The following is a 26,181-nucleotide window of genomic DNA, read 5'->3' on the forward strand; positions in this document are numbered from 1 at the left end:
TCTTGAAATCAAGTTATATGGCTGCGTATGTATGTACATATGTATGTACATATTCCGAAATTTTTTTTATTTGTAAAGGCTCTCAAGAAAAACTAAAAATTCATATAAAATTACGCACAATAAATGGAAAATAAATTTTCTTCTATAAAAAATTTCTTAAATCAGTATGCAGCTCTTAAGAAAAAAATGCTCGTACATCTCGTCGCTACCATGTCCAACTATCGAATGTGAAAATCGGCACTTTTCAAAATTTTGATTTGCCACTAATAATTTTATTTCGTATAGCAGCATTGCTTAAGTTATTGTTTTTGACAACTTATTTGTTGGTTAATGACTGCAAATAGTTTTATAGAAAATTAGAGACGAGAAATAATACTTTCATAAAAATTTAAGTACATACATAGATTTAAAAAGCTGCTTGAATACAAAAGTTTTATGAAAATGTCACATTAAACAACTGTCTAAATCTACGTTATTTTTTATAAATAAGGCCGTAAACATTTCCTTACATCGTCGATTTCCATATTCTATTTTTACTCTTTCAATTTCACTGACCAGCGCTGCAAACGATATCAACTAGTAGGCTAACAACCAGAATTGAAATTTAATACGCAAGTACTTACCGTACTACAAGTATACAGAGAGTAGATTTGCTACTCCCTTTTGGCAGCAGCAAATATCTCTCGTACGCGATGAGGGAAAGTAGAGTACGTACTTTGGTGGAGTAATAGCAAGTACGTCAAGTATTTACTCTCTCAACGCCAAGTAGTGTATGTATGCGGAAAAAGAGTAACAATGTGTTGGGAGTAGAGTACAATGCAAGGAGTACTTATTGAACGAAATGCGGCAAATACAATTGCGCTGGACTCTAATATATATATATGTATTCCAAAAACAAATTCACAGTTCACGACCAAAGTTGGTCTACACATTGCGCTTAGCCTCGAACGAGGAAAGCGAAACAAGAAGACAAGATGACAAGATGAAATTTCGTTGCATTTAAATTCCTTTGGTCGAAATTTTCACACATTTAAGTGAACTTACTGCATATGATGAACAATTATGACAAAAAATTGTTTCTATCAAATATGGTAAACGTTTTTAGAATATGCAATTTAAATGTTAATTATTTTTATTCAGCCTTAATTTTTTTTCTTTTCAAATTCCTCTGTTCTTATACATATCAAATAGCACAACCAAAATTTTAAGCAGTGTCTGTATTTTTAACGGTATATCGGTATTTTTTTGCGAAATTGGCTTAAAGCCGAATCTAACACTCTTTTGTTTCATTTGTATTTCAAAGCATGATTGTTCTAAACATAATTCAAACAGCTCAAGGCTACTATACACATTGTTTGCGTTTAATACGGTTTTTGTTTTTGGCCATAAATCCCAAAATATCCAAATTATTACAACGAAAATATTATTGCAGTCTGTTCATATTTCTGCTGCTCATCAGATTAGCACTACAAACAAAAACGATAATTAGCAAAGAAGAATCTAACATTGCTTGTGCAGCTTACAGCTTTAATGCCTTTCTCCTGAGGAAGTGTTGTTGACTATTCACCCGCATTTTCTTGGAATTTACTCCTACCATGAAATTTTGCTAAACTAGGCAATAATATTTGCAAGAAATAATTTGTTAGTTATTTGAATTTGGATTACAACTAATTTTATTGTGATTTAGTGCTTTTATTTAACGAGATTTTCTATTAGATTTGCATGCAGTAAGCTTCATGCCGAAGCAATGTTGACTTTGTCCAAATATTTATGCATACATTTGTGAAAGTTTACTATGTTGTTATTGTTAGTGAGCAAGTAAATTGCACTATGATTGTTTTTGTTGTGGCTGTTGTTTTTTATTGTTGTTTGCATTTATGGCAATTCGTTATTGCTTTGTTATAGCTTTAGCTGCTGTTTTTGTGTGTCATATGAAAATATTCTATGTGTGTTTGAAAGTATTTGTGTATTGTTCATGCAAGAACCAAGTAGTAAAAACCTCAGCTAACAACAGTAATCTCAGTGGTAATCTCTATTGAGCACCAGTAGACCGTGCCCTGTGAACAATCCAGTTATCTCATGAGAAACTCCTCTACCATCCTATTTTCAAGAATGACTTAATGGCTTTTCAAATGTTGAGGATCCAAAAACGGTCATTGTGGCTCTTGTTCACAAGATTTTGGAGCCACTTGACGGTTACCACAAAACCTGATTCACTAAATGGCTCTTGTTCCATTAAGCGATTAGCAGAGCCCCAGTTCGCGGAATCACAACCTTCACTCAATTATCCAATCCGGTGCACTGATTATTGCAAAATCTCCACATTCTAAAACCGTCGACGTAGTACGCAATTCATAACTGAGTCTAAAGTTTTCCTCAAATTTCATCAACCACAAGTACACATTTCGACGTTGGATTCATCCGCTAAGAAATTTTAGCGGTCTAGAGTATCTCATCATTACATTGCCCTCCATAAGGCAAAGTAAATAGCTGTATAAGTCCAAAGGTACCACAATCTTTAAGAATACAGTGGGCATCGTTTTCACTGATTTGTCTTAAGTAATCCAACATTAAAGCCGAGGGTTAACCAAGGTTCTGTACCCCCTGACTGCTGTTATTTTTAGTCTATATTCTGCTGCCATGTTCGCGTGGACGACGAGGCCAGAAGAAGATGGAATGACCCACTGTACGTGCGTGCATGGGTAATGAGATTCCGGTAAAAATATTCGTCGAATCAGCACGCAAAGATGGATGATACAAAAGCAAAGTCGCCTACGAACTCAATGCAAGGACTAAGTGCAGAAGACCCTATGTATCTGCAGTCGGCATGACTTTACCTTTAGTTATTTGGTTAAAATTTTACTTTTTTAACTTCAGGCAAATGCCAAAAAAGTGCAAGTTCATCAGGCTGAGAGATTTTACATATGTACATACAACCCAGTAGGTAATTCCTTGTGCTAAATTCTCTTCCCAAATGCCTTCCCGAGAGTCATTCCTTTCTCTTTTTTTGTATGGAGCAGCACAAACTGAACGGCTTCTGCTTTCGCTACCCAAAGAAGAGCTTTCAGCATGCCCTTTGTAGAATTTACTTCAGAAGGCCTTTTGAAGAAGCTCTTTAAAGCTGTTTTTTAATTCATTAAAATCATTCTTACTTGTTTAATGAATTTACTTTTTAAGGTTCTTATCAAAAATGTTTCATTGAGTCTTAGAAAACCCTTTTCACGAGGCATGCAGGGAAGCACTTTTTTCAGCCTGATTGGGTAAGTCTTTTAGAACGGTTTCATTTAAGATAGCTTACCTAAATTATCTTCTGGTTATGCATACACAAAATAGACAAATTGACCGCCACACACTATATGGACAACACTTTAAACGTCCGACAAAAATGTTTTGGAAGTCTTAGCTTATTTTTATTTCTTAAATTCAATTAGCACAATTGGAACGCTGCATCTTTTAACCACTGGTAATCGCGCACGACCTTCAAAAGTGACACAGATCAAAATTTGGAATTTTTGAAATTGTGCACTAAAAATGTACAAAATCTGGAGAAATTTGTATTATAAATTGTTGAAAAACCCTAAGGTAAAGTCCCCCTTGCCCAAATGATTAGCATGTGCTAAGAAATAGTTTTTTTTTAGTTGCGTCACCTTTGAAGATCGTGTGCGATATGTTAACCAGTTAGGCTAGCAAAATACTAGTAACACATTAATTTAGTGCCAGTAGAGTTACCTGCGTGGCTGTGCGCATTTATCTGCCTATTCTTGAGCAATTCATTTCTTGATTGTGCAAATATTTCAAAATTAGTGAATACAATGCTAGCGGGTAAATGTAACAATTGTATATAAGTATAGTAATTTGTCGTCTGTGGAGATACATATGTATGTATATTTATTTTATTTGCATGCTATTTACCCTATTGTAGGTGTCTCCCATCATACGCTTCAGCTCGTGTATGTATGTATGTATGTACATACGTATGGGATGCAGTTACACAAAATATATTTCTACAATTAAATTAAAATCCATATTAGTTATTATGATTTATGTGACAACGAATAAACTTGACAAATGGTTTGAATTCACATTTATTTAATCACCAGCTGTGAATCATATAATTTGTGTGGAATGTTTAGCTGATTTAGCTTGTTTAAAAATGTATATGGAATTTTGCACTATTTTGTGCACTGTTGCACTTAAATGCAGTCGCTTAAAATATTATAACAGTAGAAGTATAACCGCAATAATTTATTAACTTAGGGCAGAAAAATTCAAAGGGAATAAAATTGTTATACTTGTAATTAAATAATTGCCTACAAACCTGCATACTCAAAACAATACAGCTTAAAGAGTTCAAAATTTAGATGCAACATTGCAGAATTTTTATAATTTTTGAACAAAGTTCATACATCTCATCATTAAATCGTCTGCGGTATTCGCCATCGCCTACGCGTAAAGGTCCGTAAATCTTTGGCAGAGTCTTTCTCTCGAAAATTCCAAGAGCCGCTTCATCAGATGTTTTCATTGTCCATGCCTCCGCGCTACACACCAGCACAGGCATGATGAGTGACTTATAGAGTGTGATCTTTTGTACGACGAGAGAGGACTTTAATTCTCAATTGCCTACTCAGTCCAAAGTAGCACTTGTTGGCAAGAGTGATTCTCCGTTGGATTTCAAGGCTGGCATTATTATTGGTGTTAATGCTGGTTCCCAAATAAACGAAGTCGTCTACTATTTCAAACTTGTAACTGTCAACAGTGACGTGGGTGCCAAGGCGCTAAGGTGCTGACTGTTTGTGTGATGACTCCATTTCGTCCTAATTTTTGACCACTTTGTGAAAAATTTCATGAGTATGCTGTTCTTCAGCACCTTTGAGGCACCTCTTTTACCAGGGCAAGTTTTTATGATGAAAGGAACTTTTTAGAGAGAATCTTGCTTTGTAGCTCAACGAAAATTTTATCCATATAAATAAGGCGCAATTTAATGAGCATCCTTGGAAAGTACGTAGTAAATAAGTGTGCCAACTTCTGTTCTGATCGGGAAAGGAAGTAACCTATTTTTAATCCCGATCATAAACTATCTGTTTGTAAAATTTCATTTCCAAACCGGTGGCAACTCTCTTCAAAAATATTTTCGAAACGAAGCTTTTTTTAGCTTTTTTTGTTTGACACCTGTATTGTAATATTTTAGGAACTTATAAATTTAATGTAATTTTTTTAACTGGTATGCAAATTCGTTCAATCGTTTTAGCGTGATGGAGTTCCAAGCATCGAAACTTACAAACTTTTACATTTATAACATTAGTAGAATTAACAGGTGGTTACTCTTAAAAAACAGTAGCCAATTTTTCAATCTAAGTCATAAAATATTTGTTTCAGCGATGCCAACTTGCGGAGAATTTCTCTCGTTGCGGGGAATCGGGGAATGAGCTGCCGTTTGCAAGGAATTTCGATTAAATATTTAATTCTAAATGGCTAAAGAACTTACCTAGAGTGCAGTACACTTTCGGAAGAAAGTGAGAAAGGCCCCAGCAAAAAAAAAAAATTAAATAAACGGTAATTTTTATTAGCCACTAAAATTAAAGTGACTTTTACAAATTCCGAGTGAAAAGTTGAAAATTTTAATGATTTTTTTTAATTTGTTGAATTTTTGTGAGTTTTGCCCAAAGCTTTAAACTTTGACTTATATGGCGCATGTTATGCAATAAGATATATTTTTTTAAGAAATTGGTGAAAACATTTAGCATTTAAATATTGTACCTATGTACATACATTAAGAAATTTGAGTTTTTGTAATGGAATTATACCAGTGTGGGGATATTAACCGAAAATCGGGGAATTTCGCGGTGGCCAGCGGGGAGAAAGAAAAAGTAAGTTGCCCTGATCTGTGTGCAAAGTTTCATACAAATCCGATCAGTCGTTTTCGCGTGTAGCAAGCACGGCCGTGGGCTAGTTTCCTGGAACTGGTTTAAAAAATGTTTTTCTTAAGTTAACATTTTTTGTAAGCTTACGGTTCCACCTTAATTAAATTAAAATTATGGAAAAAATGAAAATTCTGCAAAAGTGTATTTTACATAGATTTTGCATGGAAATTTTCTTTTGTTTTAATTGAATCGGTAAGTTCGACAACCGTACAAGTCTTAAATCAGTTTGAGATCAAACACAGTACAATTCACGGACCTGGACCGATTTAAGTGGTTGCCCAATTTCAAAATTGTATCCATGCTAAAAAATCATGCTGGTTAGGGTAGATTAGAGTGCTGGCTGTGAAAAAGATATAATGGAATTTTGATCAAAAATAAACAAAATGAGAACATTGCATTTCTTTTGCGGTTATCTCTCAATTACTTCGCGATTATGCCGCCGATCGTAAGAAGGAACATTAGTTCACGCAGTCGCAATTTACGATAATCACACATCGAACCGAATCATTTCAAATTAAGACGGAAAAGGGACCGTTCCGTTCCGTTGACCAAAAAACCATAATCAGAGCTGAGAAATGTGCCAATGGAGCTGGTTAACATGAATTGTTGAAATTAAAAAATTTATTTGGAGTGAGACGAAGTTTTCCGGGTCAGCCACTACATCCATATATGTTTTTATTAAAACAGCCGCAATCTCTTTTTAATAGGTTGTAAAACATAGCATCTTAGTTTGGCGTCTTCTGCACCCCACCAGGCCTCGACGTTTTTCTGTTCACTAGGCTTACGGAAGGTTTTATCAAGCGCGTGGATGCATGGAGTATGAGAAACATAATATTCCGGTAATCCGCTAGTGCATTATTTCGAACTCAGGGAACCGAAAAATGGCTTGCAATATTAAATATCACAGTAAAAGTTTTCTGTAAAACACACGTAAAAATCAGCCCTTCCACTATAAAAAAGGTAAGACGTCTTTACGTTCCTTTCCTACCTGCTAGCAAGTAAATACGGATATAAGTATTTGTTTTTTAATAAATTTAACACTAATAACTTAGTTTGGGCTGCCCTGGAATCCTGGACTATACAGTGGAAAAACCACTCTTTGAAATCTGGTAAAAAGAAAAAAGATGGGGAGAAATTTATGTTTTGGCTGTTTTTAAGACTCGCCAGGGACAAATATTTTTATTACCCCGAACTCCTCTGAAAAAGGAGCTTTTAAACTAGGGGCTGGGGAACTGGTGGTGCAATTGCAAACTCATAATGTTTTTTAATCCAGTCAAAATTACATGCATATTTCTACCTCTGCATATGTGATGTATGTATATATACTTATTATTCACTTTAGGTAAAATTTAAGCGATGAACAATAACTGCACAGCTTCCTGAAAGTAAGCCAGATACTACATTCAAGCACGCTACGAACATAGATATGTATGTTTGTAAATTTCTGTGTGTTTCGCTTTATTTCAAGCAACTTGAGCCAGACAATAAAACAAACGACGAGACAATGAGCCACCTGGGGGACTACTTGAAGCAACTTTGCCTTGATTATCAGCGCGAAGATGAATTCATTTGGGCAGCTAGCTATCAGTTGGTATTAAATTTACGTAGCCACGTTTAAAAGCTTGCGTTGGTATTTAATAAGAAAACTTATGTACATACATATATTTTCACTCGTAGTAGATATGTGTATTTACAACGAGTATGTTATTAATTAGCAGAACAAAAGGGTAACGCAGCCAAAATGTATTGCTCGTAATGGATTAACGTTTTGATATTTTTTCTTGCTGGCAATTAAAACTTTTTCCTACTTATGTAACACGTGTGGCTATCCCATATCTTAAATTATGTATTACATAAATGTTAACTCCGATATATAGGTGGTGTGCCAGCAGACATACATACAAAAATGCGAAAAGCAACATATCTCTACAACCAATTACGCTCGGTACATACATATAACGAAAAAAGGATGTCTTGGAAAAAAGGTAGCGTGGTATCTGAACTACAAGCCGAACTCCTCATATCGCTTATCTCGGGAACCGCTTATGATAAGGTAATGAAATGTCATACTTCAACATATATGTACATGTGTCTGCACATATAAATAGGCAGGCATCATTAACTTAGGAACTATTGTCTCCTAGATTTCTAGATCGCTATGAATTATTGTTATTTCGTTCAAAGATTTTTAAACGGAGCATTGTGTTTGTCTTCCGACAGATGGCGTAGGAATCGAGTGCTATCCTAAAAAATCCTACTTATGCCTAACTTTACTTTATATTTAGAAAACACATTAGTATCATAAAATTTTGCGTAAATTGGTAAACCAATCGTGTGATGGAGAAATATTGGGTTTTGTCCCAATCTTGTCAAAAAATCGTGTGAAACGGCCTTTAGATAAGGAAATATAATATTTTGTTGTAAACTTTCAAGGTACTTAACCTTTACCGATTTGGATGAAAATTATTTGAGACCAATAACTACGGTTGCCAGATGTACTGATTTTATCAGTACAGTACTGATTTTTCAACTCGTGTACTGATTTTATGCATTTCTTCAATTTGTACTGATTTTTACTGAATTTCCAATTCAAACAAAATACTTTCCCATTTTCTTAAGGTTTCTACAAAACATTGAAGCTTACTTACACTGTACTGTAAGAAATAAGAAGAAATAATTATAGTTGAGATGTTATAGATAATGTTTGATATGCCCAAAAAATTAATACCACAAAAAGATCAATCGTTTTATGGGCATATCGCCGGGTCGTTACATACCAGTTGCGATAATATGATGGAGCTTAAATTACTTAAAAATAAGGCTGCAATTTTTGTAGAGTATTGTAAATTTTCTCGAAAATAACTTTCAGTTTAACACCAATAAATTGAATATTCGAATGTCTTTTGCCTATAACTTACAACTCCTTTTTCTCAATTTACTGACCTTGTAAAAGAGTTTTGCATACAATGCTAAGAGTTAGATACTCTTTTTCGCGAATTCTTTCACAGTTTTTGCGTAGTTGAAAAATTATTTACGCCATGAGGAAATATAGATGAAGTCCTTAAAAAGTGGTACTATTTCACGGTATGAAAAAATATTTAATTTTGGATTTTTTTTCAAACGAAGCAACTGAGAGGATCTTAAGAATAAAATTTGAAAAATTTTGAAACCGAACTTAAAATTGAAAGTAATTTTAAAATGTACTGTATAGAATTCTTTGACTATTTAAACACTGAAAATGGGAATGATCTCACTATTACTATTCAAAAATGTCACAAATATAAAATAATTTATTGGCTTCTGTGTATAATGATGTCTACACTAATGTGAAAATTAAAAACACTTTTATTTTTTATGAACTATATTTTATTTTTATATCCAAATATTGTTAAAAACAAGAACTCTGGCATTTTAAAGTATTTTCTGTTACTTACATTCATAATTTTGCTTTGAATAAATATGTACTGAAAAGTACTGGTATTTTTAGCATGAAAAAGTCTAAAGTACTGATTTCGTGCATACAAAATCTGGCAACCCTACCAATAACATATTAACATATTAGTCAATGAGGCACGATTACGCATCTCAACTATATATACTAAAAAAAAATTTAGGCACTCTTTTCGGTCTAGTTTCGAAAGCTACTGAAGAAATTTGGAAGAGACTTAGTACTTACATTAACATTGGCCAAGCCGTTATTGTCCTCCATAATTGGATTCTAAGTTTTTCAGTAAATTCCTGACAACAGATACAATTAGAGTCAATGTTGTTTAACCTTTTTTGCACCTCTGCGTTGGAAATACCAGGTGGAGAAGGACTTGACTTCACTTGGCATTTTCAAATTGCATCAGGTGGCACAGAAAAGAAAGGCTGGCATGCTGTTTTGGCTAGTTTAGGTATGCTAGCCAGCCACTACACTGAGGGAAAAAAAATTTAGAATAAAACGTGCTCAATTAAAAAAAACACGCATATGAAAGAGCACCAACACAACTCGTTTTACATTTGTGTACATACGTTACAAAATATGTCGTTGTGAAGTGCACAGATGCTTTTTCGTAACGAAGAAGGAAAGAACAAAGATTAAATTTTATGTTCCGTCTGATGAAAATTGAACCCGGAGCCTCTTGGCCGCAACCAATTGCATCAAGCGTCTTTGCACACGCAGCTACAGCCATACATGTAAAAGTGTTTTCAAATGTTGATTTTGAATCAACATCATAGCGCGCGATTAGTGCATTATGTCATACCATGTATGTGTGTATGTGCGTATGTGTTGTCACCGCTGTGCATGCTTTGTATAAATATACTTTCTTAATTACATATGAAAAAGCATCCGAGACGTGCAAAACGCCATACGTGTAGTGAAAAATGCTTCATTTTAATACGGGCGTATTTGAATTGAATATTTCCATTATACGTAGTGTATGTATAATGGAAAAATCCATTTGTTAAGACTTTTCACTTGAATTAAATACGAACATTTTTAAATGGTAATCAAATAAAAAAAATTGTATTCTTACAACGCGTTTTTTTTCTCAGTGTACGCAATGCACATAACTCTGAATACCTTGCAGCCTTGCGGTTTGTTCCACGCCTTCTGCGCCGTCCGGATCATGGACAGGGCGAGTTCCAGTTTAATCGCTTGGAGAGAAATCGGCACCTAGAAAGTGCTGTGGGATAGTAGCCCCTTTATTGCAGCCTGACTGTCTATATAGAGATTCTGGAGTGCTGTTCAGTAGCTCCGCCGCCCTCTTATGGCCAATACCTCCACTGGGAAAACGCTGCAATAGTTTGGCTGTTTATAAGATTTGTTGAGGTCGAGCCTCGCGTATACGACTGCCGCCCCTGCACCCTTCCCCATCTTCGATCTGTCTGTATAGACATTTAACGAGCCATCCTTCGGCCCCTATGGGGGCTTCGAATTTCGTCCCAAAGCGCAGATCCGGGATCACATAATCAATCCGTCCAAGTAAAGTCGATTCTATACTACTATGTCTGTAAGACCAGCACACAAACTGGCCTAGCGCCAGTTTTTGACGCTATATTCTTGGCCGACAGATCCGCCGGCAAGAGATGCTACAAGGTGTAGATTGCCGCCTTCGGTGTAGTCCTAAGTGCCCTGTCATGCCCCAATCGTACGATTTTAAGTTGGTGCGATTTGCAAAATATTTTTGAATATACATATGAAATGATTTGTACTTATTTTGTTTTATAATAAACTAGATCGCCCTCACCCGCTTCGCTGACTGTATGAAATTTTTGCGTGCTACATTGAGTAAAATTTATTTCAAGAAAACTCAATTCAAAAACAGGAGGTTTAAAATTTGTTTAACCATCTTCAAAATATTTTCAAGCTAAAACTTTCTTAAACTTCTTAGATATAGGGGGCGTTGAACCTCCCATAAAAACCGAAATTTTCATACCGAATATCTCTGGACATGTTCATGGTAGAGTACTGGAACTTGGTGTGGCGCCGTACAAACGTATATATAATTCATCTGTAGGTGTGTTTGTGAGTGAAATCCTCCTAAATGCTCAGACGGATTTTAACGAAGTTTTTTGTGTGTTTTTGAGTAACTCTCTGGATAGTGTAGATTCACAAATTCACCCGCCACTTGGCACTGGAGTTAAGTTATTACTAAAAATCTTATTGATGATCCACTTTGGCTTATATTCAAAATATGTATTGGTAACGGCAAAGGCAATACTATTGCAAAAAAGAGCTGTCACGTGGCGCTGGAGTCATTACGAATAATCGCCAAGTTAGAAAGGGTGCCGTGAATGTCAAAATAAATAAACCTGTTGCACAATTGAGAGACACCAGGTTTGAGCTGTGCTGGGGTAAATCTCAATCACAACCCATAAATCAACCGCCAAAACCATCGCGCGCCTTTTACCGTAATAAATTCATGTAAAAAAAATTTATTTTCACTTAAATTGCTTTCGTGAAACTTACTTTTAAGGTATTTCGCCTGAAATAAGTCTATGTAAGTATGTATGTTGGATTTCTGTGGAACAATTATACGCATCCATTCCGAAATTGCCACCAACTATACCATAAAGTTTCTTGGACAGATTTACTATAGAACCGGATCATTGTTGCCGCCAGGGAGTGAACAGAAAATGTTCTTCCAATTTATTTCTTTGTGAGATTAACCGTTCTATGAATTGTTACACAATTAGAAAATTTTACACCTTTTTATTAACAAAGGTGTAGAATAGAACTTGAAATCAGGGACCGAACATAACAGTTATTGATGAAAACTGTAATGGAAAAATTCACTATGAAGGAAATGTTCTACAACTAAGTGAAACATACCAATCGATTCCGTTTTGCACCGAGACTCAAATTTGAAAATAAATTTTTATTTGCAATTTTTATGCAAAATTTAAAAAAATAACAATTATATTTGATTTTTATATTATAAATCCAAAATAACAATTATTTTTGATTGTTATATTATATGGCTTAGATAACAGTTATTGAGGAGTTTTATTTATAAAAGTCATCAATAAAAATCAGTCAGTGACTTTTACTTTTAAAAGTCATTAATATAAATCAGTGACCGACTTTTATTTTTTAAATCAATCATATAAAAGTCATTAACCTTTTTCACAGTTAAGAAGGTGTTGGAAAACAAAAGTTTACTACGACTTATTCAAATGACTTTTATAAGTATGATTGAAAAAATAAAGATCAGTGACTGGTTTTTATTTATGGCTTTTATAAATAAAAGTATTCGATAACTGTTATTTAAGACGTTTAATTTAAAAATCAAAAATAACTGTTATTTGCAGATTATTTAAATAAAAATCAAAAATAATTGTTATTTTCGATTTATAAAATAAAAGTCAGAAATAACGGTTATTTGAAGGGTAATTAAATAAAAGTCAAAAAATAATTGTTAAAGAGTGATTTTTTTAATAAAAGTTGTAACTGTCACGGTCCCTGCTTGAAATATTGATAGACCAGGGCCGGCGAACCTTTATACATATACGTGCCATTATTTCCAAAGTAATATTAAATATAGTCATTATATGCCAAAAAGAAACTATGATTTATCACTGTTCTTGAAGCCATTAATTGACACATAAATCCTACAAAAAATTTAAAATAACGAATTAGAGGTATTTTAATGCGGATTCATTGTGCTAGTTCTGAAATTTTATTCTCTCTGGGAGAGAAATGCAACAACAACCACATGGAAGAAAAGTTTTGAGGTGGAACGATGAATCCGCCTTTAAATGCATCTGTGTAAGTTACGCGGTAGGACTCACATGCATAGGTATGAATATGAAAATGTTGTCAAGATAACAAATGATGGCTTCTGCAGACAGCTAATATATCTGAAATCGATTTCGAGGTCTCTAAAAGTTTAGTATTAGCATTTTTAGTCAAATTGGCTGATGGTCATTCTAATTCGATTGATCCCATCTCTTTCCTTGTTTAGACAAAGTTTTAAGTCCATACTGTATTACTCCGCAGATTAATCAGCTGCACTTCTAAACCTACGATTTCCAACGAAATAAATTTAGAAGGTCAATTTATCAAATAAGTCACATCAGGATACAAAATAAATTTGAATGATTCCGATAAGTTCTTGAATTCAGAAAACCTCGATGAAATTCTTCGATGGCAGAATTTATTACCAAAAAAACTCTTAAGTGCCTCTTTCTCCGTTTGGTTTTTCATGTAAGTCCAAATCGGATTTAAAATTTTTTAAGTTTTGGACACATTTTCAATTTTTGGAAACAATATTTTTACCAAAAAATTCAAAAGCTCGAATGATATCTATCATAACTATAACAGTTTTATTCGCGCTTTGGGTCTTCACGTTAAGATTCAGTAATTGCTGGCACCTATTGATAAAACCCATAAACTTTGCCACGTATAAGCCTCAAACCTTCGTTTATTTAATGCCTGCGAAGATATGGTGTTCACTATTTTTGTGGCTACGCCCATTATATTACAACTAGTGTTGGGTAGTATCGATAGCAAAACTACTCAGAACTCGATTTTCAAAAGGATCGACAGCACCCGGTTTTTAAAGTACTCACTCAGTACTCGGTACTCACAAAAAAACTCTTAACTACTCAAAACTTAAAAGAACTCGAAAGCATTCAGTACTCACAAAAGAACTCGAAAGTACTCAGAACTTAAAACTCATTAATCAAATATTGATTACGGTCTGTATTTTTGGCACTTCTGAGCCACATTGTTGTGCGTGAATAGATATTGCTTTGGTCTCCAATGTAAATGAAAAAATAAACTGTTTCGATTATGCAGTAACCACTACTAGTAATTGAGAAATTCGGCCCTCAATTACTACCGTGGCCAAATTATTTTATTGCGCCAGCCCTGTGATAGACCAAAAAAAAATAATGGCGTTCAACCTATTTTCTACATATAGAATTTCGGGATGTAAGCTTAGCAGATTAGGGAGTTTAACTCATATGACCTTGGAGAATTTCACAAACAACAAAGGCATGTTTAAAACGCAATAACAAAAGTAGTTATCCTTTTCCGTCTTCAGGCATAGTAGGACTACAAGGCGTATGAGTAATGTTTATTGAATTCACTGAAGTTTCTGTGATAAATTCGCAAAGAAATCACGGCCAAAATTTATTAGATTTATAATTTTTCAATTATTTAAATTAAATTTTCACCGCTGTATTGAATGAAATTCAAGAATATTTCCAAATATCCAAACATATCAAATGTCAAGAGCAGACAGCTTTTCACTGTGGCTGCAATTCAGTTTAATTCGTTTTTCAATTGGCTTTTAAGCGAACGTGTGAAAAACCAAAAACATATTTTTTCGCCATTACATGAATATTAATAAAAATGAAAGCACAATTGCGCGAAGAGTGACATGTATTGCGCTCGTTATATGTATGCGCGGTCTTGGACAATTGCCTATGTCTGCGATGGCAGGCATGTGGACATGATCGTAGATAATTGACAGTTGCTGGCTTTTATTGTCATGAATTCTCCCAAATGTGGTATGTGAATTAACCAAATACGACTCTTGGTTACCCTGTAGGAAGCGAAAATTTATGCATCAACAAGTCTATTGCCCAAAAAAAAAAATTATAAGAAATACTTCCAAATTTGAAGTCCTAGCTTTTTTGCGCTAAGAAAAGTGTGCATAAAGTAGCAGTGGTATTCTCATTTATCTAACGGGATTTTTTTTTAAATATGCCACATCCCGAAGGCAAGGTTTTTACTTATTTTTCCAATCCGGAAAATTCGTACAATTAGAAAAATTCTAACGTGGAGACGAACTTCATGACTAAATATTTTTATAAAAGTAATATAGCCAGTGAAAATACGATATTAGGCTTTTGGTTCCAGAGAAAAAGTTGTGTAAATCTGGCATTAGCCTTTGCAGATTTTGGTTTTACGGAAATTATGGAAATCCGGCATTAGCATTTGATTCTACAGAAAATTTTTCCATTATTCTGTTATAAGTATTCAGTATGAAATGTCCGACAGGAATTTCATGAACGTACATGTAGAATGGAAAGTCTGAAAAAAATTTGTATTCGTAGTACTCGCCATCAGAGTTGCCGTTTTAGGCCTTTGGTGGCTAGATTTAGCTACCACATTCTTTTTTTGGCCACATAAATTTAAAGTTGCCCCTAGCCTTTTTTTTAGCCCTTTGGAGAGTTTATTCATACTAGGCATGAAAAAGTTGTATACGTTTAATTTGATCTATTTTTTTTTTCATTTATTTAAGAGATGAATTTTTAAACTAAGAAAGACTGATATATATACATGTATGTATGTATTGTATGTTCCTTACGTTTTTATACATACATACTGTAAAAGTGTTAGGGCTGTTGTAACTTGTCTGTTAACGATTTAACTATAGTTTAAAATAGATAAGTTTACAGCCCTTAGGGCCAGTTTTTCAGTGCCAGTTTAAACTCAGATCAAGTAAACTAAGTTGAAATTGAACAGCCATTTGATTGGCTGATCTTAGTTTACACCAGGCAGATCGGGCGTTTAAACTTAGTTTAAGCCACGGCCGTGCAATGAAAAACTGGCCCTTAATATGCTTCATTTGTTAAATGGGCCATCAAGTCGATTGACCGTGTATGTTCTTGTGATTGTACCAGCTGCTATTTGAAAATTTTTTGGCGGAAATTTCTAGCACTATATGAGTCAAAGCCGTGTTTGTGGAATATTAACTCATTTAACGCGAAAGCAGAAGAGGAAATTTAGAGGAACCAAAGGATACTAAAAGTGAGGATATGTACAAAAACCGATAAGAAAAAGTTTCGACCTCTATAAACAATGTTTAACAAAATGGCAGAAAAATTATGAAATTTCGTCTCTAATCATTTCGATCTTTCCTCGACCTCATTTGTAAAGAAATAAATATTGTACCAGCATGCTGGTAAGTTATATGCTTCGAGCCTGATGGTGCAATCACTTGATCGAGCCAGCAAGCTGGTGTCGTATATTTTGGAAGTAAACAATTTTAGCTACCAACACAACCACTTTTTTAGCTCTTGTTTAGCCCTTTTTTAAAGGAATTTGGCTACCATTAAAAATGCTTCGCGGCAACACTGCTCGCCATATTATTTGTATTTATTCTTTTCGTTGTAACAAGTCGTTATCGGCAATCTAAAGTACTTTCTTTGGTTTGCTGCTATAGGCGCTTAATTACTTCCAAAACCGCTTTTCTCGTAAATGTTTGACATATTTGTATATGTACGTATGTAAATATAAGGTTTAGCACTATTTTTGGTGTGCCCATTCAAAAGAAATTTCTGTCGTCAGAACTTTGTACATATGCATGTTAAAATTATACCAGGTGAGGTAATTACATCGAGATGAAAGATATTACGCTATCTTATTAGAAAATTTGCCTTTAAAAATTTCTATAAGATAGCTGAACGTTAAGAAAACAAAGTGAAAAAGCTGTTTTATTACTTCACCTCTTTATAATTTCACAATGATACCAAAATTTAAAGGTAGTTTCACGTCTTCTTCTTATTCGCCATTGCTCCCATTTGACGTAAACTGTGCTTTTGACATTTTCTTTTAAATTGAAGCTACCATATTCTTTTAAGAAATTAAATAACTGGTTTTTACATAATATTCAACAATTGGGTTATCGTGGAAAAGCAACAATAAGTTTTTCAGTAAAAACGGCCTCAAGCTCAATAAAAATTGTTGAATATATTTGTTATAAGGCCATAAAATAACAAACACCAAGAACTTTAAAAAAAAAATATTAAAAAAATTAGTTCAATAATTATATAAACAACATATTTTGGGCATCATTTTATAGCGAGATTTTAGGGATATAAAACGGAAGGCAAATAAAATACCCGTATAACAGTGTAATGCACATAGATAATCTATTTATTTGTGCAATTTTGTTCGTCATTATTTAGTACGATTAGCTACGTATTTCCGGATTACCACGTGCATGGTATCTTCACAAAGGTGTTGTTGGTTTATTCAAACAACTTTTCTGCAAAAAATTTTCAACGCGTCACCAGCAGAAGTAGAGCGTCTAAAACTCTTACAAGGAGCTCTAAGGCGCTTCGTACACAATGCTAATGCATTGGAAAAAATCACATTACTAGCACGTAATTTATTCCAATTACAATATGAATTTTTTTTTTAATGGAATAAAAAAAAAACAATTATATTTGAAATTACTTTAAGGAATTGAGAAAGTAATCGATTCTTTTGCTGTGGACTGAAGGAATTGATAATTACAATTACTGAGGAATGTAATTGTAATTGTAATGTACTTGCATTTACCCAGCTCTGAGAGGATCCAAATTAAAGCAAAATCCTAATTTCAAAATTTCTTTCAGATATAATAATATTTCATGTAACGCTGGTATTTAAAATCAATACAAATTTATTAACAGCTCTGCTAATACGATGAAATAAGTAAATTTACCTTGCCTGCTATTTGTTTTTAATTCATAAAAAATTCCTTAAAAAATATTAAAATTTCCAAAGCAATAATTTTTTCAGGTGGAACTGCTACTTGGGCAATTTACGAAAAATATAAACGTCATAAGCACAGTTTATGTCAAAAAATGTCAAAGTGAAACTACCTTCTTTTTTTGTATCATGCGTATGTACACATGTTTAGTTAGAAGCTCATAAAAATAAAATTATAATAAATTCTTTAATCGAAAAGTACACGGTCAAAAATTTCGGCTTAATTTTTAAACCGCCCTGGGACTATTGCCTTATTTAATCTTTTATAGTCTACTTTTTAAACCAGTCAATAATTTAAAGCAATTTTTAATATATTCTGGTTTAAATTTTAGTCCAAAAAGTTCGTGGTTTAAAAATCAGACCAAAATGTTTTAATTGTAGTTTTTAGGTTTCATATATATAAAATTTGGTTTAAAATCTAAACCGAAATAGAAAATGTTTGCACACAGCGAAATGTGGTGTTGATACAAACTCATCATTTGAAAGCACATTTACATGCGTGGCTGTAGCTGAGTGTGCAAAGATGCTTGATACGATTGGTTGCTACCAAAGATGTTCAATCCCCATCAGACGGAGCATGAAATTTAAGATTTTTTTTATTCTTAATTATGAAATTGTTTGTTGTTGTTGTTTCTAAACTCAACATAGGTGTTCTCTTTTTTTTAACTTGGAAGGTTTGTATTTGAAACTAAATTTATTTTGGCGATATATGTAGTCCAAAAAGTTTAAAATTAAAACCGAAATTTTTAACCCTGTAGCATACACAAAAGCGGTTCAACAAATTCGCAGATATACTCTTTAAATTGCTATTTATTATTTAATACAAACAAACTTTTTGGTTTATTTTTTCCAAGCCACTCAAAAACTCTTTTAAAAATTTAGTTTATCGCATTTATTTTATTACATTTATTCCAGAAAATTGCGCACAGTTTTTACCACGCACGCTGTTATATGTATTTGTGCATGCATCTGTTTATATTTTATTAATTTTCCTGGAACTTTTGCATCCATTCAAGTATGTATACATGGTATTTGAGTATGCATTTTTTGAATTTTGTCATTTCCCCCCCCCCCCCCCAAAAAAAAAGAAAAAATTAACACATATATGCAAACTTGTGTCAGATTTATATTAAATACATAGTATTTAATTGATATTGGTTTTGACACATACGTATGTAAATATACATATGTATATGACCAAAAATGTGCCGTTGGTTAACAGTTTCTGCTTTTATACAATTATTTAAAATTTATTTTTACATCTATCTTAATATATAAAAATCTCATGTCACTGTGTTCGTTTACGCTAATTTCCGAAATCGCTTAACCGATTTCAATGAAATTTGGTGGGGGTGTATTGTTGGTTCCAACTTAAAAGATAGGATAGTTTTGAACCCGATAGATGTTTCATAGAATTTTTTTTTTTTAATATATAAAAAGTAAGAAAGTCTTAGTTCGGGCGGAGTCGAACATTAAATACCCGGCGCAAGCATTTAATATAAGATTTTCACCTTTCCGAAAGCTACCGCTACATGGAAAGCCGGGGTATATCAATTTTGAGTAAATTAGCGTCCTTCAATTTCGGAATATTGAAGTTCCAAGCATTTCTGAAATTTACCGTTATATGAAATGCGGCCGTAATTTTAGTCCGATTTCAACAACTTTCAACGATTTGCTTTGCAAGCACAATAACCATACCGAGTTTGGTACAAATTGCTAGAACGGTTAGCGAGATACATATGTATATGTGATCATAAGTGGACGGTGCCAAGTTCATTTTCCAAAATTTTATCATAAACGTATTTCTTGGAAACGAATTGTGGCAAGCATCATTTTTGAATAAATTAGCTTTAATATTTACTGATTTATCGAAGATTTCGTACTTCTCTAAATTACCGTTATATTGGATGTAGGCGTGGTTATTGTCCAATTTTAAAAATGTTCGGCCATTTGGTATGCTGTACCAAGACCAACAAGTGTGCCAAGTTTAAAGAAATTGATGCAGCGGTTACCAAGATATACACATGTAACCATAAGTGGGCGTGGCTACGCCAATTTTCCAAACATTTATAATATTCTTATTTTTCGTCTGAAAATTTTTGTAAATATCAATTTTGAGTGAATTATCTTCAGTAGCTACTAAAATATCGCAGTTTTCGTATTTCTAAAATTCTGCTAAAAAAACTGTGGCGCCTGATCTAGTTTCCAGAGTGTTTCCCAAGGTTTAATAAGAAGATTGCTTAATGGAAGAAATTCTGGAAAATTTTGCATTAGATTATAACGGTACTCAGCGTACGAGTATAATGGTTGGCATTGCTTTATTTAAAGCTTATATATGCTTAGTTCCTTCAACTTCAACGAAATTGCTTCCATTTCAAAAACTTTTTTTTTTAACTCCACTCCAACAGTGAAGGCCAAGTTCCAGAAAAGTCTACACACTACAACACTTTCTATTAATCCTTTCGTGATACGAGTACGTTGTATGAAGTTTAGCAAAATATGTATGAGCTTTACCAGGGGCGCACCCAGGAATATATTTTAGGGGGGGTTTTATATTTCTAAAGATATATCACCGGAAAATACTGAAAATTTGATTGATAATACGCTCTTTAAAATACATTTATGCATGTTTTATGTACAGTATGTAATAAATAAATAAACGTTTTAAAATTCATGAACTGCACTTTATTTACATAAGATTAACAGAACTCAAACACTTTTAACCGACTTCAAAAAAGGGGAGGTTATCAATTCGCCGGAATACATAACTTTTTTACCACGTGAACCGATTTCAATAATCCTTTTTTTATTGGAAAGATGGTACCTCAAGGGTCGTCCCGTAATTTGGTTTAGAGATCCGATGATTGGGTCATGAAGAAATTAACGGTACCCCCAAATTTGTATATGAGAATTGAAGTCGGTTGTGTTCTTTCCTTAAAAACTACTTGTTTAATAAAAAGTTCTATAAACTCAAGATGCCCTCAACTTTCAAATGTACCTAATAAAACAATTTTAAAAAAGAGTCAGTANTTTTTAATATTTCGAGTTGCGAAAAAATTACCTGAACTCTCAAGAAAAACGAAAAATTCATATAAAACGACGGACGAGAAATGGAAAAGAAATTTTCTTCTACCAAATTTTCATAAATCAGTTTGCAGCTCTCAAGAAAAAAATGCTCGTATATTTATTTCCTCATGAAAATTTACAGCAAAAGCAAAGCGCTTTTTCAAGCAACAGAAATTATAATAAATATTTCTTATAATTTCCTTGAGTTTGTATTTGAGGTTATTAGCTTTAGGGGGGGTTTGAACCCCAAAACCCACCCCTTGTGTGCGCTAATGAGCTTTACAACGATATGGACATAGTGCAGCTCTAAAAGTATTCAACTCGGAAACCGCTGGTGCTAGTAGAGGAAGAGGTAGGCCCCCATTGTGATGGAAAGACCATGTGGGAAGGACATCTAACTCACTTGGAATTTCCAATTGGCGTCAGTTGGTACAAAAGGGACAGCACTGGACTGATTCGCTTAGGCAGTTAAAGCGCCAAACAAGAAGAGGAAGAAAAATAAGAGTGGCGCAGCATATTTTTTAAGACAGAACATAAAAAACTGCGCCTTTCACAAACAATTTACTTCAACCCAGCCAAGCCAAGTAACACATAAAAAACAATAAAGGACCCATAAAAAGCTAACGATAAAAATACAGTAAATTTATCTAAATATTCGTTTAAAAAACGTAGACTGAAAATCTGAAACTGAAACAAACCCTATCATAGTAGTTCATTTCCTGAGCTTCGCGGAAAAATTCGATGTACATACATACATACATTTCGAGCCCTAACCACCTAAAAGACGTAAGCGACATTTTTCAAAATTTTCTTTTTGATGCAGAAATGTTCTTAGAGCAACTAAATGCAATTCTGCATCAAAAATAAAATTTTGAAAAAATGTCGCTTACATCTTTTTGGCGGTTAGGGCTCGATATGTATGTATGTATGAATTTATAATCCGTGACTCAGTAAACTCCTTTGTTGCTGCACATATTGGCAGTTGAGGTTTTATAACCGGAAACACACTAAGGTGTCATAATATGTAAAACTGTCCAACCTGAGCCTATGGCCATTTATGAATACCGAACCCATTCGCAAAGCGACAAAATGTAATAAATGGATGGAGGAAGGCTCATAAATTTTAATTCGCAAGAATATTGTTTTATTCATTAAGTGGAAGGCATTATGAATTCCCTACCTTGTGAAAGCGTATGCATAGTATTGAGCAAAACAAGTGCAACTACTGCTGTGCAGAAAATCCTTGTTGTAGTGCTTTTCGATCTTGCTGAACTAGAAATGGAATTGCATTAAAAAATGTATCTATGGTCAAAAGAATATTGCCTGCTGAGAGGAAGAGCGTGCTATCTCGGCAGCCAGTTCGAAAACGCCCTATCTCAAAAAACTTTTCAAGAACGCCCTATTTCAGAATTCGTTTCAAAAACACCCAATCTCAGCTGACGATTCAAAAACACCCTATCTCAGCACATTTTCAGTACATTTTCAAGTGAGATTGGGCGTTTTTGAACCGAGATCCAAGATAGGGCGTTCATTTACTCAGCAATCGGTATGTATTGTAAACACCTTTCGGAAATTTACCAAGGGAGCAACATACTTAGTTGCATATGTTTTGCACAACACCGAATATATTTACATATGTACATAGTTACTCGGCGATAAAGCGAGTGGATGTGAATAGAAATCACAGTAACTGAGTTTTTTGGGGTAAGAACCCTGAAAAATGGGAAGCAATGAACAATGCCGTCACGTTCATTTTGACCTAATTGAGAATAGAAGAGCAGTAGGCTAGAGTAGCGCGGCGTTGCTTTGCGTTATTGCGCTGAAAAATACCCAGTACTGCACATATTTATTAGCTGCGTTAACGCAACAAAGTAACTCAATAATGCCATAATGAAAGTAGAAGGAGAAACAGGCGAATCAATCGTCGTTTGCGCTTCAAGAAAAGTGTAAAAGTGAGATAGACAGTGGAAGTCGGCAAGTTTGCATATATATGTCTTATTCCCTCGGCCATTCAATTAGATCTGATGTAAATTCATGACTCAAATACATACTTAGAATCAACCAAAGGACATCAACTTTGTATTTGCTTTTTTCTAATTTAACTTTCCTCCTTTTCTCATTAAAAAGAAAAATATCTTGCTTATTTAATTTTTAAAATATTGAAGTATTTAGGTATATTCTTTAATGAAATTGTAGTTAAAAAATATTTCTCCACTCCATTTTTGCGATTTTTAGAGTAAAACCGAATGCAATTATCTTCTACTCCGAATTTTGCTTTGAGGGACCTACCTAAAGTTACAAATTAGTGACCTTTTTCGAGACAAGAGACAGCTTACTGATTACCATATTTAAAAGTCGATGTTCACCACCAAAAGTGTTGATATGCAACAAAAGAAATGAGTCGAACGAACACGCATTCAAAGTGCTTCTTTCCGATGCAACCCTGCTAATACATGTCTCAGCACCTAAAATTAATAAGTATTCAAAAATAATAATTAAAGACTCATAATAGGGTCTTAGCTATTTAATTTTTTAAATCTAGTGCGAAAATTTGGTTTTCGATTTTACAGGCGTTTTACTCCTTAGTCGAGTTGCTAAAAAAAATTGTTCGTTTAAATGGTAATTTAAAAATCGCTTGCCATAAAGTAGACTCCTAGTCGACTTTTGCAGGCGATTATCGCCAGTCAATAAATCACCTCATGTAAAAACATCTTAACAGAGAAATGCAGCGCCCCAAGAAATGCTAAGTCCCAATTTAAAAATTGAACAGGAGAGGAAAAAACTTCTTATAGCCATTTTCTTCAAGTAGTGCGCAAAACTTTGAATTCAATATTTTTCCTGTATAAAGCAAAGCAAAACTCCATACGAATCAGAGGGATTCGATCTTTATTAAAATATTTCGTAGGTAATATTTTGTCCTTATCGAATTTTCGGTGCCTTTTTTGGACTTAGCAAATTTTCCTTTCATTGGATATAACCGAGAAAACATAAAACAAGGACCTTATTCCTTTTCGAAACGATGCATTTTTAATTTCTCTAGCTTCCTCTATCAAAATACGAGTTTTCATAAAAAGTGGACTTAGCAACTTTTCACTCTAAACTAGAGATATAATCTATTAAAGGTCAAAGATTGAAATTTTTTAGCAACTTACCGTTGTGCCTTCGTAAGCATTCGTTAGCAGCTGTATATCTATTTCAAAATCCAAATCCACTTTGGCAGTGGTCAGCTGAAGCGGCAGATGATCGGAGACACCAGCAACAGCAGCAGATGTCGCGCTTACGCTGTTCCCTTGGCTGCCTATGCCCATTACTGTGGAAACATTGCTGTAATTGTTGTTTGCTCGAGCCACCGCTGCCGCAGCCGTTGTAGTGAAGTTGGTAATTTTTGCTGCTGTTGTTGTAGTAGTCGCTGCGACAGCAGCAAGTGCAGCCACGGTTGAACTGACAGCCGCCGACATTTTTCTCACTAGCATTTAGCGTAGATTTGTATTTTTGTGTAGTGGCACAAAATATGTATTTGATGGAATGTGTAACGGTGCTTGTAGGGCTAACAGGGACACACACATACGCACAAGCAGCAACCAAAGAGCAAGCAAAAGGTAACAGTAAATATTTTACAAGTGTGTGTTTCAACTGGGCAAGCGTGTAGGTGAGTGAATTGCAAAAGGGGATGTGTATGTGATTGTGTAGTAGTTTTCGCTTTGCTCGGTGCAGCTGCAATACTTTGAAATTCACTCACTCGTCTGTTAGTAAAATTAATTTGTATTTTATTTTAAAACAAGGAACCTTCGCGAGCGGATTTTGATATTTTAACCCCACGTTGAGTTTCAAATTCACGCTCGCTGGAAAATCATAAAACCTTTGCTTCATTCACTTTCAGTGTTTTTTCTTTATTTTTTTCTTGTTTAACCATTACACATAACTACACATTAATTCCAGTTTGCAACAGTGCGCTCTACACTATGGCATCCTTCGACTTGTAAATTCATATTTATGTTGAGTTCACATTGACGCTGGTAGGTTAGCTCGGGGAATTGGGTGTACTTAATAGAGCAAAAGTCAGAGACCAGAAATAATTTATATGCACGACAAGATATTTATTTTCCATACAGTATATTTATATTGCGGCCTCCGTTTTTTTGTTACATAAAAATTGCATTGTTCATATTCGAAATCTGAAAACAAAATAATAATGTAACACGTATGTATTTACGTATTTTTTCCCCATTTCCGTTCAAGTTTATATGTATTCAACATACAAATGTTAGCACTTTCCAAAAAGTCGCTATAAAATAAAAGTAAAGAAGTGAAAGAAGTTGGTTCTCCATCTCCAATGAAATAAAAAATTTAGTTGTTTTAAATTTTTTTCGAAAATTCTCCGGGTACAACTAGTGTTTGCCAGATTTTTGTTTCCAATCATATGGAACAATCGCATAATTTGTCCGAGCAAATGAGAAATATAGGATTTGCTTTAAAAGCCCAACTTCGAATCATATATTAACAAAGGTGATCCATTTCAATGAAGTAATGTTAAGATCATGGCAACACTTTTTAATTTATACAAAAATATTTATGTACGTGGTTATATAATTGAAAAAAAAAAACCATAAAAACATGTTAAAAAAACAATTGCGGTCAAAGTAATAGCAGCAAAATTCAAAATGATGCTGTTGGAACTTTATTTATTGCCAATAATTTTCATTTAAAATTTGGGTCGATCTATATCAGATACCACATAAATAAAAGAAATGTTCATCAATTTACATTAATTAAATTTTAATTTACAAATTGAAATTAATAATAAAATTGTCGAAAATTTGGGAAAATCTTTTCGTGGCGGAACATTTGAAATTTAATGCAAAATACTCGACGTCCCGGCAAATACGGAACATTTCGCAACGCTAGATAAAACCCATTTTCAATTCGCTAACCTAGCCAAAAATTATGCAAAGGTACGAATTTTGTCAATAATACAATAATCAGAACTGAACCAAATTCATATGGGACCTAGTTTCTCCATTGATGTAATTGAAATTGGTTTACGTAAGTAATCAAACATTATCAGGGAACACACATTACAAAATATTTAAAAGTAATGTAAAGCTCCTACTTTTTAAAAACGGTTTGAAATAATTCAACTTTGGTGCAAAAACGTGTTTTTGGTCGAAAAATGGAGGAACACTTATCTTAGAAAATGCATTATCTTCAGTTTTGTAT

General features: G+C 33.8%; 1 protein-coding gene across 1 annotated transcript in view; it reads right to left on the reverse strand.

The window, feature by feature from the left end:
• Positions 1-24,847, reverse strand: part of LOC108355504 (uncharacterized) — a 71,721-nt gene extending 46,874 nt beyond the window's left edge. The window contains exon 1 of the mRNA XM_017606670.1: positions 24,117-24,847. Coding sequence (XP_017462159.1) covers positions 24,117-24,437 — 321 coding nt within the window. The 5' untranslated portion in view covers positions 24,438-24,847. The remainder of the gene's footprint in view (positions 1-24,116) is intronic.
• Between the last annotated feature and the right edge of the window lie 1,334 nt (positions 24,848-26,181).

Source organism: Rhagoletis zephyria, unplaced genomic scaffold, assembly GCF_001687245.7.
Source record: "Rhagoletis zephyria isolate East Lansing unplaced genomic scaffold, Rhagoletis_zephyria_1.1 Rzeph_scaffold_00163, whole genome shotgun sequence".
NCBI classification, from domain to species: Eukaryota; Metazoa; Arthropoda; class Insecta; order Diptera; family Tephritidae; genus Rhagoletis; species Rhagoletis zephyria.